Source organism: Crocuta crocuta, unplaced genomic scaffold (genome assembly GCF_008692635.1).
Source record: "Crocuta crocuta isolate KB4526 unplaced genomic scaffold, BGI_CrCroc_1.0 scaffold168, whole genome shotgun sequence".
Taxonomy (NCBI): domain Eukaryota; kingdom Metazoa; phylum Chordata; class Mammalia; order Carnivora; family Hyaenidae; genus Crocuta; species Crocuta crocuta.
In genome coordinates this window covers 1,844,269-1,857,984 of record NW_027532591.1, presented here as the reverse complement: position 1 = coordinate 1,857,984, position 13,716 = coordinate 1,844,269, and the positions used below count along the sequence as shown (strand labels likewise).

Below are 13,716 nucleotides of genomic sequence, written 5' to 3'. Positions count from 1 at the left end.
GTGCATTCAAAACAACTTTTCATTGTTTTCACTAGGTGTTCCAAGGCTATTTTCCTGTAACTAAATTTATTTTAAATATTTATTTATTTTTAGGACACAGAGAGACAGAGTGCGAGCAGGGAAGGGGCAGAGAGAGAGGGAGACACAGAATCTGAAGCAGGCTCCAGGCTCTGAGCTGTCAGCATAGAGGCCAACATGGGGCTCAAACCCACGAAGCTTGGGATCATGACCTGGGCCAAAGTCAATGCTTAACTCACTGAGCCACCCAGGCATCCCTAACTAAATTTATATTAAATACTTGACCTGGGTTCTTAAGTTGAAGCTATACTATAAATTCAAACCCAAACCCAAAAATCTTCTGGCCTACTTTTGTAAATTATTTTTTCTATCCCAAACCCAGAAATAGATAGAGATATTCTTTGTCATCTTCCACTGCTTGTGAAAGATTTCTTTCTAGACCATAGTTCTATGAATACTGAATCATTTTGAGAGTACTAGATTTATGGAAGTATCTTATTCCAAACATCGTAGCTCATGCAGATTTAAGTTCTCATTTGCTATCTTTGCATGGATGTTAAAATTAAGTTCCTAGATACCAAGACCAATAACCTTCTCTCTGCACCTGTGTATTTTTCTGGAATCTGTGGATTTCTTTTTATTTATTAGGAGCTCTTTATGTAAAGAATGTTATCAACACAATGTGTTTATTTTTTTCACCAAACTTCATGTGGTTATCCAACAAATGTTTCCCAGGTATTCTACCATTCTGTACAATATCATTTTCTCCGTGTGCTTTAATATTATTTTCTCTTTTTGCCTAGGCATGAAAAAGTTTGGAGAATACTGCCATAAATAACCTTCTGCAAATTTCTAGAAACCACAGGAACATTTGAGAACATGCAAAAAGCAGGTTATTGGTCTTGGTATCTAAGAACTTAAGTTTTAACATCCATACAAGGACAGCAAATGAGAACTTAAATCTGCATGAGCTAGAATGTTTGGAATGAGATGCCTCCATTTTAAGTCTAAAGTGGAAATCAAATGCTGAATTTATTTTTTAAATCTTCAGATTTTTTATTTAAACTTTTCAGTTTGTGTCTATGAACATATCATTTTTATATGAGGCTTTTTTTTCTGAAATGGATATATACAATTCGTAATCGAGACTTTTCAGTGACAGTCTCTTCAAACTCTTAACAGTCACCATCAATGAGAAAGTGTTCACACAATAAAGTGATAAAAAATTTAAAACTGTTCAAATATTTAAACTATATGAAATTATATTTAAGTCATTGAACAGCTCTCCTTTTCCTTTTACTCATAATTGCAATGTTGAAATTTCATTTGAAAATCAAATGACTTTGAAATCTAAGCAAACTTTTAATAAATATTGTTAGATAATGAAACATTTTAAAATTGTGATGACACAGTAATTTTCAGAATACACGTGCCTATTTAAAATAGTCCCTGGAGCTAGCGTGGACAACCTTAAGTGGGAAATTTACTCGTGATTAGACAAAAGTATCAGATATATGTGAAGTCAGAGAATCAAGTCCACTGCCTAGACAGCAGGCAGGCTCTTCACTACACCCCCAGCCACACTGGACCGCTCCATGGCTTACACCTAGACTAAAGCATGTACTCTTTTATAGCACCATGAACCCATTCATCAGAATGGACCGCGCTCCAGGCCTCAAATATATGACTGCTTGAGAACTATAATCCACTCTTAGTCTACCAGTGTGCTGCAGGTCACTATTTACAAACTTCTGATTTCAAAGGGTGCCTGGGTGACTCAGTTGGTTAAGTATCTGACTTCAGCTCAGGTCATGATCATGTGGTTCTTCAGGTCATGATCTTGCAGTTCTTCAAGTGTTGACAGCTCAGAGCCTGGAGCCTGCCTTGGATTCTGTGTTTCCCTCCCTCTCAGCCCTTACCTCTGCCTATGCTCTGTCTCTCTCTCTCTCTCAAAAATAAATAAACATTGTTTTTTTTTTTAAAACAACAAAGCTCTGATCTCAAGGACCATATTGCTAAAATAATACTCGATTAAAATTTTAAATCTAAAAAGAAAAAAAAATGAAAGAATGGAAGGAAGAAATAGTAATGAACTAAAAGATCCTGTTTATTGAATGTAAGGAGGAAGTCTTAATAAATATGGAGTATCTTTTATGAGCTAGGTACAATGTGCTTGGAAATTTTCTTATATAATCTCAGAGATTCTTATAAAACGTTGTTAGGATGCTATTATTATCACAATTTCAAATATAAATAATCAATATAAAAATTATTTTGCCCAAACTCACACAACTAGTGGGGAGCTGGGTTTCAGTACAGATATATCTATCTGGAATGTCCATGATCTTATTACTTTTGAGTCAATGGACTTGCTTCAAGTTCTAGCTCTACTACTTATTACTTATATGACTTTAATTTACTTACTCTCAATATTACTTGCCTCACTCATAAATAATGGCTAGTAAATAGTCACTCTTCCAAAAAGTTCATTATCCTCAAAATAAATAAGATAATACATCGGGTATCAGAGGTTGTGATTGGGGTTGAGGCCCAAGCATCAGTAGTTATTAAAAGCTATCCAAATGATTCTAATATACAATGAGGTGATTCTAATATATAGCACATTGAAATAGTATGAAGGAGTGCTTAACTCATAATTTGGTACATAGAAGGTACTCAGTTGTTAGCTATTATTATAATTGCTGTTACCATTACCTTATGGATGCCATTGCTTGTGATGCATTTGGGGTAAATAGTAGATACTGAAGTGTAAAATATGGAAAGCCAAGATTTCCTGCACTGCCTGCTGCCAGATACCTTTGATTCTCACAGCCACATGTTGCCTTGCTAAATAGACTGGAATACATTTAAAGAAATGCTTGAGAAAAGAATGGTAAGAAACGGTGTTCTTTGAAACGGTGTTCTTTTTGCATGGGGTGACATAGAAAAAGTATAGTCTTTATGGTCCTTTATTAGCTTCAATCTCCTCATGTCTAAAATTGGGCTAAAATATACAACTTTTTTATGGATTGAGTAGTTAAAAATATAGCATATTTAAAATATGTGGGAAATTTTCCTAGAACTTTGTAGGATATTAATGATCAACAGATATTTTACTTTCTTGTTTTTTTTTTATTCCAGCTTCACATAAGCATGTTTTTTTCTGTATTGGATTTTCATTGCATTTAGTATTAATCTAGATCCTTAAAGTGCAGTATGGCTTCCAGGTTCACTGGAATGGATCTGACACCTGGAAAATCTCAGAAGAGAAAAGGGGAAATAAGCCCTATGAGATTCAAAGGCCATTTGTCCCCTTGATATTGATTTTCTTGGCTACTTAAATCAGACAGTAGCCAAGACCCTGGGAGAAGTAATTGAACTGACAACAAGCAGGTCCATGTTATTAATAATTGAACAGCCTTGGACATTCTTGATGACTTAATTTAATGACAGAAGAGAGGTCTGCAACTGAAATGCCTGGTGAAGGGGTCAGTAGCTATGTCTCTGAGGAGAAAGAAAAACATGTTATTCCTAAGAGCTTATTTCATAGAACAAAGCATTTTATGGTAGCCCCAAATATGAGGCCTGAGAAAATAGCTTTGATTTTCTCTTTTAAGAAAAAAATGTTAAAGCCTTAAAAAATTACCATTATATTTATTCTTGCCCTTACTTTAGAAAACAGACTTGGTTAGAATTATGGAATTTTGGAACCTTAGTTGTTGGAGGCCGTGCTGGCTCCGACAGGTCCAGGGGTTCCTGAAGGATGGATGGTGTCGGCTNTGTTTTAACCTCACCAGGAGTTTTCTGGACTAGTGGGCTCAGAATGGCTCCCAACACTTAGTGAGCAACTGAAGGGCAGAGATCATGGACATTTTAGTTTTCTTTTTTATTCCCTGGATTCAAATATCAACTCATGTTAACTGCATGACTTTGGATAAGTTAATTAAGCTCTCTGAGCTCAGCTTCCACATCTATAAAATGGAGATGTTAATATTTTGTATAGTTATAGGAGAATATTTAAAAATTTATAAAAATGCATAAAATTCCTGGACTTAATATTATATATTACCTTACACAATAAATATTTGCTCAATGAGATAATATGTGAATTTTTAATTTTTTTTATTAAAAATTTTTTAATGTTTTATTTATTTCTGAGAGAGAGAGAGAGAGAGGCAGTGTGAGCAGGGGAAGGTCAGAGAAAGAGGGAGATACAGAATCCGAAGCAGGCTCCAGGCTCTGAGCTAGTTGTCAGCACAGAACCTGATGCAGGGCCCAAACCCACGAACTGTGAGATCATGACCTGAGCTGAAGTTGGATGCTTAATCAACTAAGCCACCCAGGTGCCCCAATAATATGTGAATTTTGATACTTCCCTGCCTTTCTTTGCCTATGGATAGAAAAACCAGCTCATAGTAACCTTTTGAAAGCTTTCCTTTTTCTCCAACTTTTCTGGTTGCCCTTGCTCTGGTCTCCATCCCTCCTCACCTTTTTTTTGGACTATTGCAGGGGTCACAGGGTGTCTTTTAACCCCAATTCTCTTATCTTTCCCCATCTCTTCTCTTCACTTATAGTGAAGTTGATTACTAAAACAAAAACTGTCTCTTAACTATACTACCCTCCTGGAAAGACTTTAGTCATGTAGAACACTCCACTCCCTATTTTAAAGTTGAGGACCAGAGAACGGAAGGTACCTATGCTTCTATGAGTTGTTGCTGAGATTAGGGTTGAGCTCAGTATGACTTGCCACAGCAGAAGATAACAAAAGGTGGTGCAGAAGAGGATATATATCCTCCAGGTCTAGTAAAAGGGGTGCTGAGTAGTTACAGAATTTTTTAACTTCAATTTTGCACTCAGTTATTATCTTTAGTTTGAACTTCAAATGCACTACTGTTACTGTAATACTGCTATTATTCATTTCCCTGTAAATTCTAGGTCATCCTGGAGAGAGGCACAGTTAATAATAATAGCTAAAACTTATGTAGCATTAACTATGTACAAAGAATGGTTCCAAACACTGTACATATATTAACTTATTTAATTATCATTAATAATCCTAGGTAATGTTATTATTGCCATTTTTCATATGAGAATCTGAGATATAGAAATGTTTAGTATCTTGGCAAAGTCACACAGTTTGAGAGTGGTAGAGTGGAATTAAAACTGAGGCTTCCAGGTTACAGAGTCTGTGCTCTTGACTATTATGTTAAGCTGGCATTAAAACATTGAATTTCTGTGGGCACCGTTTATTGTCACTATACTGTTGGCAAATAGTCCATATGGCTTCCTTTAACCGTGCTTATTGTTTCCGTTCCTAATTAGCAGGAAAAGGCAACTTGCATAGCATAGTCTTCTGATTAACTTTTCCCTTTCTTTCAGAGAGTCATTTTCAACATTGTTAACTTCAGTAAAACCAAGAGTCTTTATAGAGATGGAATGGCCCCAATGGTGAAATCTACTAGCAGACCCAAATGGTGAGTGACCGACAGAATGGGATCCACTTCTGGTTGGAGAATTTGACCCAGGTCTCAAAGTTTATGTGCTGGATGTCTAGGGCTTAGTCTCACTGGCGTTGACAGGAGTAAGATGTGTTTCTTGATGGCCATTTTCTGGCCTCTATGTACTGTTCTTTGAGAATGTTAGAATGTTGGAATAGGGAAGATAGTTCCACATATGGAGTGACCAGCATTCCATTATGAAGGAAGGTTCAGTCTGTTACTTGGTAAACTTCCTGTCCTGTTGGCTTTTTATCATGGTATCTTAGGACACATAATTGAAGTTGATTCTGTGTTGTTTTGTTTTGTTTCCTAGCCTGAGCATAGATGTTGTACAGTAACCAGCAGAGCACTGGGAACTACAATTTAGTAGTTTTCTCTTGCTATGCTTGTTTTTTTTTTTTTTTTGTGGTATTTTTATATAGATGGCTATGTGCTTTGTGGATGTTAAAGTTATATTTATCCCATTGCTATAGGAGGGTGAAGAGAGTTTGATAGGCTTCTTTAATAATAGTAATAATTATGGTTTTGATGATGATGATGACTTCTCTCACTTATGGAGAGCCTATTTTCAGATGTTTTACATTTGCTGTCACTGTTATCATAACAGTTTAAATAATTCCTATATTACAGATGAAAAAATAGAGGCTACAAGAGATTAAGTACTTTCTCAAGACCAAAAATAGTTAAAGGAGGAGCCTGTGTTATTTTTATTACCTCATACTACCATTCAGACCAATTAATTTTTCATTCATCCATTCATTCTTTCAACAAACATTGATTAAATACACTGAAATGAGAGTTTTTAAAGACAGAAACCAGTGTTATTCATCTATCACACAGTAGGTATTAATTGAATGCTTGTTGAACTAAAATGAATTTGTTATGAGAATTTACATGTAAAGTGCCTGGCACTTGCTAAGTTCTCAATAAATGTCATCTATTATTAATAGTATTATGTAAAACACTATACAAATGCGAGGAATTGTTAATATTATTCTAGCTTTGATCCCTGTTCAAATTTTAATGACTAGTGAGAAGATCATCTCCAAATGTCTATATTTATAGAAAACTAGCAATTCATAAATATTGAATTGTGCTTTTATCTACAAACAATACTTGGCAATTTTCTATAAATGCGGGGCTAAGAGGTTCAGGTTTATGAAAGTGTAGGCATTCAATGATAATGAAAACTGTTTATTAAAAGATAAAAATATCTTCCTGGGCCTGTTTTTTACTTTGCTGTACCAAGTTAACTATACTGCTGTTCCTGGATCTCCTTTGACAATGGGATCTGGGCAAGGGATAAGCCTTTGTTTTGAGTTTCTGAATTCAGCCCAGTGGATAATAATATAGCATGTCTCTCTGCTAATAGGTGTATGTGTAGATGTGTACTTCAAACCTTGCCAACAAAAGGACATCACTGTTGATCTGCTCCTGAGGGCCCTCAAAATAACATTGTACTTCTTTTATGAGCCTCTGTGTTAGGATCTTAACACAGCAACGGTAATTACTATGCCTTTCCCCCAACTGTTCATTGCTGGAGTCTTCTCTTTTTTCATGCTTTTAAAATCCTTAAGCCTTAATCATTTCATTTTGTTTTGTTTTGTTTCATATGGATTATCATTTGGGGCCTCTCTGTCAGGGCTCTTGACAAGATTTTGAAATATTAATGAGTCATAGCATTTATATTATAATACCTGAGGATTAAGTCAGTGCTCTTATCCAATATTGGCAGGCTCTCAGCAGCAGCCATTATCCAGTCATTGGGCTTCTCTAATAGTCTGAAAGAGTTTAAATGTTCAGAATTGAGTTTATTGTAGTTCATCAGGCCAGTAAGTCACAAAGTACCAGAGCAAATCAGGTTGTTGGTATGTCTCATCTCTTGTCTTTTTTACTTTGCTATCCCCAGACTTTGGATGGAAAGCTATTCACTTCCTTCGTAGCTCCCTTTCTTCAATCCAGACTGAGATATTTGTTTACTTAATAGGATTTTACTGATTATCCTAATGTACCATGTACTATTCTACATGTTGAGGACACACTATGTATATGACAGGAAAGATCTGTTCTCAAAGGGAACTTTCTTTTTAGAATTTTATTAACTGATCTTTTCCTGCCATAATTGTTACCCTGCTTGCTACTGGTTTGCTCCAAGGATTCTTTCTGCCCCTTTGGTGCTTTCTGCCTAGGACTTGATTCTGTTACTTGTGTCAGTTACCTGTGCCAGAACCTGTCTTGCAATAATCATTATTCTAAATGTTCTTAGGCCAACACAAAAAGTGTATATGACTGGCTTTATTAATATTAGATTTTATTGGCCCTGAGGAATGCACCACAATTTAGGATTCTAGACAACAGCCTAGCTCAAGACTGACAAGTACATTATAGATCCCAGTATTAGAATATCTCCTCTAGTGTTTCCTAACCCCAGTTTCCCCCAAATCAAAGCAACCAAACAAAAGGACAAGTTTCTGATACTTTTCTTACCTGTGGGCTTCACTTCCTTTAATATTTCAACCAGACATTGAAACAATTCTTACTTCATAACAAATATTGAAAATTCTAAATTTCTTGGATGAAATATATACCAGATTAGGAAACGGTACTTTCTTCACCTTTTCAAGGTGAAATATAACATTCTTCTTCACTTCTGTTATTGGGGTCATAACTGATGTCAAGTAAAGATGCCTTCAAGCATAAGTACAGGTCTGGAAATCAATTAGTTGTAGAAACCAGATGAGCAAAAGAAGCAACTAAAAAGCCATTGTGCAAATGCGTGGCCACTCAAGGCTGTTCTACCTTGTGGAGATAAAATGAGAATACCTAACAACAAAATGTTGAAGTTGGAATATTCAGCAGTTTTTCTACCTATTTAAATTTACTCTATTTTTAATTCCATATTAGACTTCTTAAGAAGTACTGGTTGTTAGGGCTCAAGTTTCTGCAATCACAATTCATTAATATGTTTTAATATTGTCCAAGGTTGAAAGTGCTTTGTGATAGCCACTGCAGGAACTCGCATTACAAAACAGACAAAATCTGTATTCTTACTTAAGCAGAAACTAAGCCTAAGCAGTAAGTAATAGCATTAGCCAGAGACCAAGTTTACTGTTCCTCCCATATTGTATGCATGGGGAAGGTGGAAAAAGCGGACACAAATAAGCAGGGAGTTGCATACTGCTGTATGACCTTTGGTAGATCTGGAATGACTTTTCTGATTGATGTGTCTATTATAGTAGATTGAGAGATTATACTAAACTTCAGAGGTGGCTTCCATTTAACACAATTTTACTGAGCATATAACTTTGTACTAGGTTCTGGGGTGATAATATGAATCTGATAATATGAATAATCTGATGTGGATTATTTCTTTAAGATTTTATTTTCTAAAAATTGAAGTGAAACACAAATAAATACAGTATGAGGACCATTGTTCAAATAAACATTAGGGAGTTATGTAAAGTATGCTGTGGAACTAGAGAAGAGGAAGAAAACTACATGATTAAGGCTATAGAGAGTAAAGGAGAAGCTTTGAGTGCACTTGGTACTTCAGCTAGATCTCAAGGAAATGGGACATAAACAAAATTAAGGAAATGAACTTCCAGATGAAAGATATAACATGATGACCTATAACATCTTTTTTCTAAGCCTAAGTTTCCTTACTGTAAAATGCAAAATAGCTTTCTTGTGGTTTTTATAAGAAATACATATGAAATGGATAACTTTATTTTTTTTATTTTTCTACTTTTTTAAAATTGTTTTTGCAAATTCTTTTTTTTTTTACAAATAGTTTATTGTCAAATTAGTTTCCACATAACACCCAGTGCTCATCCCCACAAGTGTCCTCCTCCATGCCCATCCCTCCCTCCACCCCACATCCATCAGTCTTCAGTTTTTGTCAGCATTCAAGAGTCTCTCATGGTTTGCCTCTCTCCCTTTCCCCCACCATTTCTGTCCTTCTTCTCCCCCTTGTTCCTCCGTCAAGTTCCTCCTAATCCTCCTATACGTGCAAACATATGATATTTGTCCTTCTCTGCCTGACTTATTTCACTCAGCATAACACCCTCAAGGTCCATCCATGTTGCTACACATGGCCAGATTTCATTGTTTCTCATTGCCATGTAGTATTCCATGGTATAGATAAACCACATCTTCTTGATCCATTCGTCTGTTGATGGACACTTAGGCTATTTCCATGTTTTAGCTATTGTGGAGAGTGCTGCTATGAACATTGGGGTACATGTGCTCCTATGCCTCAGCATTTCTGTATCCCTTGGGTAAATTCCTAGCAGTGCTATTGCTGGGTCATAGGGGAGTTCTACTGTTAGTTTCCTGAGGAACCTCCACACTGTTTTCCAGAGGGGCTGTACCAGTTTACATTCCCACCAACAGTGTAGGAGGGTGCCCATTTCTCCACAGAAATGGATAACTTTAAAAAGTCTCAAATAGCTTATTAATTCAGTTAATTCCCTGGGCATTTCTTTTTTTTTCTTGACTCACTCAAGACTGATTGGATAAGTATTATGCCTTCTCTCCTCCCCTCCTTTTCTTTCTTCTGTCCCTCCTTCTCCCTGTCAATATATCCTTACTTAGTAGTTAAAATGGACCAAGAATTATGCAGGGTGTCAGAACAAAATAGTAGGAAGAGACAAATTCCTGTTGTGATAGAGCTCATAGTCTACTGGGCTAGACATCAAACATACAACTAAAATAAAGTATGATAACTGTTACAACACGGGGAGTTCAGCATGCTGTCGAAACTATTCAGCATTTAAGACTTAAGCTGCTCCAGGGATAAGATACTTTCCTTAAGCATGTTATTCTGAGAACTAAGACAAAAGAAGTGAGATCATAGTAGGTATGGACATGTGTGAAGTAATATAATGTGTTTGAAGGTCAAGAGATGGAAAGAGCATTACTTCTTTGATGAGCAAAGGCCAATAAGATAGAGACATGAATTTTTTAAAATTAAATATTTATTTATTCTTGAGAGATAGAGAGGAGCATGAGCAGAGGAGGGGCAGAGAGGGAGGGAGACACAGAATCTGAAGCAGGCTCCAGGCTCTGAGCTGTCAGCACACAGCCCAATGCAGGGCTCAAACTCACAGACTGTGAGATCATGATCTGAGCTGAAGTCAGACACCTAACTGACTGAACTACCCAGATGCCCCTGGAACATGAAATTCTAAATAGAAGATGACTAGAGTGGTAGGTAGAGTGAGATTGAAGTGAACTTTGTAAGCCACAGTGAAGAGCTGGACTTGATTCTGAAGGCACTGCAAAGAAATTGAAGAAATTAAACAGGAGCATGACATGATTTGAATGGCATTTTGGAAAGCTTAGTCTTATTGCTTAATAGAAAATATCTTAGGAGGATAGTTGTTTGGAGGTTTTTTGCAATACCTTAGGCTACAGCTGATGATGGATTAGATTGGTAACAGTAGCAATGAAAACAAGTGAAGGGATTTGAGGGTTAACAGAAGACTGAATCAATTTAACCTTTTAATTGACTAGATGTGGAGGATTAAAGAGAGGAAGGAGTTCTAGATGACTCCAGGGTTTTCTGGCATGTTCAACAGAAGGGGTTGTGGTGCCATTTACTGAAGACAGGGGTTATAGGAGGAAAGACAGCTTTGACAGTTTGGGTTGGAAAAAGGAGATGATTAGCTAGGTCTTGGAAACATTCAGCTAGAAGTTTCTGAGAGATGTCAAGTAGGCAGTAGGGTAAGAGACTGTTGGTAAGAGACACAAGAGAGGATTCTTGAGATGCAGATGCAGGAGTCATCAGCTTGTAGATGACAACCAGAATGGTGGGCAGATTTGATATCTGAGGGAGGTTGTATGGACTACAGAGGGAAGATTAGGACAGGGCTCTGAGGAAACCTTCAATTTAAAAGTCAGATAGAGGTTGAGAACCTCACAAAAGAGGACAAGAGGAATTGACCAGAGGGGAGGAAGAAAACCAAGGTAGTATGGTGTCATGTAATCAAGAAGAGAGTGCTTTTCTAAAAAAGAGGAGGTGACTAACAATGCCAACTGCTCCTGAAGGTTAAAGATAATTAAAGTATTAAAATGTCCAATGCTTGTGGTAATGTGGAGTTTATTAGAGGCTTTGTTGAGTGCCATTTTAGTGGTGAGGAAGGAGTTCAAGCCAGCTGTGTGACGTAATGAGTGAGATAAACTTCTTTGGAAAGTTTGGCTATGAAAATTCAGGAAAGAGATACAAGCCAACAGGATAGACAGCAAGTAAACTGGCAGTTGTAATAAATACTCTTTTGAATTAAGAATAGTGATAGTTGTGTACAAAGAGCAATAGCTCTATATTATTCTTTTTTTTAAAAAATTAATGTTTATTTTATTTTATTTTTTTTTACAAATAGTTTATTGTCAAATTAGTTTCCACATAACACTCAGTGCTCATCCCCACTAGTGTCCTCCTCCATGCCCATCCCCCCTCCCCCCCACATCCATCAGTCCTCAGTTTTTGTCAGCATTCAAGAGTCTCTCATGGTTTGCCTCTCTCCCTTTCCCCCACCATTTCCCCCCTTCTTCTCTGGAGAGTGCTGCTATGAACATTGGGGTACATGTGCTCCTATGCCTCAGCATTTCTGTATCCCTTGGGTAAATTCCTAGCAGTGCTATTGCTGGGTCATAGGGGAGTTCTACTGTTAGTTTCCTGAGGAACCTCCACACTGTTTTCAAGAGGGGCTGTACCAGTTTACATTCCTACCAACAGTGTAGGAGGGTGCCTGTTTCTCCACATCCTCTCCAGCATCTAGAGTTCTCTGATTTGCTCATTTTAGCCACTCTGACTGGCGTGAGGTGGTATCTCAGTGTGGTTTTGATACCTCATCAGGGAAATTAATGTTTATTTTTGAGAGAGAGAGAGAGACGGGAGGGGCAGTGAGAGAAGGAGACACAAAATCTGAAGCAGTCTCCAGGCTCTGAGCGGTCAACACAGAGCCTGACATGGGGCTCAAACTCATGAACCATGAGATTATGACCTGAACAGAACTCAGATGCTTAACCTACTGAGCCACTGTGCCCTAAGCTCTATATTATTCTTAATGTAATGATAATTTTAGCTTTGATCTTATGAAAAACGGACCTAAAATTTTGAGTTTAAGGATATATTTTCTTTATTGTCACAAAAATAATAGTTTGTTTGAAAAATTGTAAATTCATGGATTAATACTTTTTAAAACAAATGTCATAAATTTAAAATTAAATTACATCCTTTGGCCCCCCAGATACATAATCTTCCTGCTTTATTTTTCTGTATAGCACTTACTACCATCTATCAAACTATAATGTTTTATTTATTTTGTTAGCTGTCTCTATATCTATTAAAAAATAAGCATCCTGAGAATAAGGATTTTTGTCATTTTTGTATTTATTTATGTAACCTTAGCACCTCAAACTGTGTTTGGTATATTGTACATACTCAATAAATATCTGTTAAATAAATGAATTGATACATTTACCCTCTGCTAAATCTAACAATTGTTTTTAATTTTAAATATTCTTTTTTAAGTTTTTATTTCCACGAGCACATTTTCACATAGCAGCAATCTAAGATCAAAAATATATACTCATTTATATTCTGTTCATTTCATCGTGTAGTCTGTTATATCTCTGTTGGTGAGCATTTAGTTTTTTAAATATATTTTTTCTAAAGTAGATAATATTATAACAGGTAGATTTGTAAAATTATTTTTTAGAATCAGTTCCTAAGGGAGAGATTACAGGATTAATTACTATAAATTCTGCTATGCATGTTCTCAAAATATGTTGCACCAATTTAAAATGCTACTCTTGGTCTGTCTCTCTGTCAGTTTTACTGCAGTCTGGACAACATTAGCATTGTCATTGAAAAAAAAAAACTAGTTTAGAAGCTGTAAGATGTCCTTTTGGTTTTTTTTGTTCTCATTTGAGCTTGTTTCTTAAGAATATTGGCATTAGTGTAGTGTCAAACTGAGTTTCCAAAAACAAATATAAATGCATTAGGAAGAAAAGATAAGACATTACAAACATTCTGGGAAAGGATGAAGTATATGTACTCTTCCCTGTTTCTTCCACTAAATATAGCTTAAAAACCATATACATTAATTATGGAATAAACATAAAAGACCTGAAAGGTGGAGAGAAGAGGGAAGACTGGCTAAGTCTCTCAGGACCTGAGAAATGTTATATTAGTGAG

At 36.2% G+C, this 13,716-nt stretch overlaps 1 protein-coding gene across 11 annotated transcripts in view; it reads left to right on the top strand.

Moving 5' to 3' along the window:
* AGBL4 (AGBL carboxypeptidase 4) overlaps window positions 1-13,716 on the top strand; it is a 1,406,556-nt gene that overhangs the window by 687,081 nt on the left and 705,759 nt on the right. For 10 of the 11 annotated variants that reach the window (XR_013338939.1, XM_077779716.1, XM_077779717.1 and 7 more), the window contains one exon: window positions 5,398-5,492. Coding sequence is in view for 10 of the 11 variants with exons in the window: in XM_077779716.1 (XP_077635842.1) it covers window positions 5,398-5,492 (95 nt within the window). In the remaining variant the exon portion in view is untranslated. Of the gene's footprint in view, window positions 1-893; window positions 911-5,397; window positions 5,493-13,716 lie in introns of those variants that run through there. The other variant, XM_077779719.1, reaches the window with a different exon arrangement.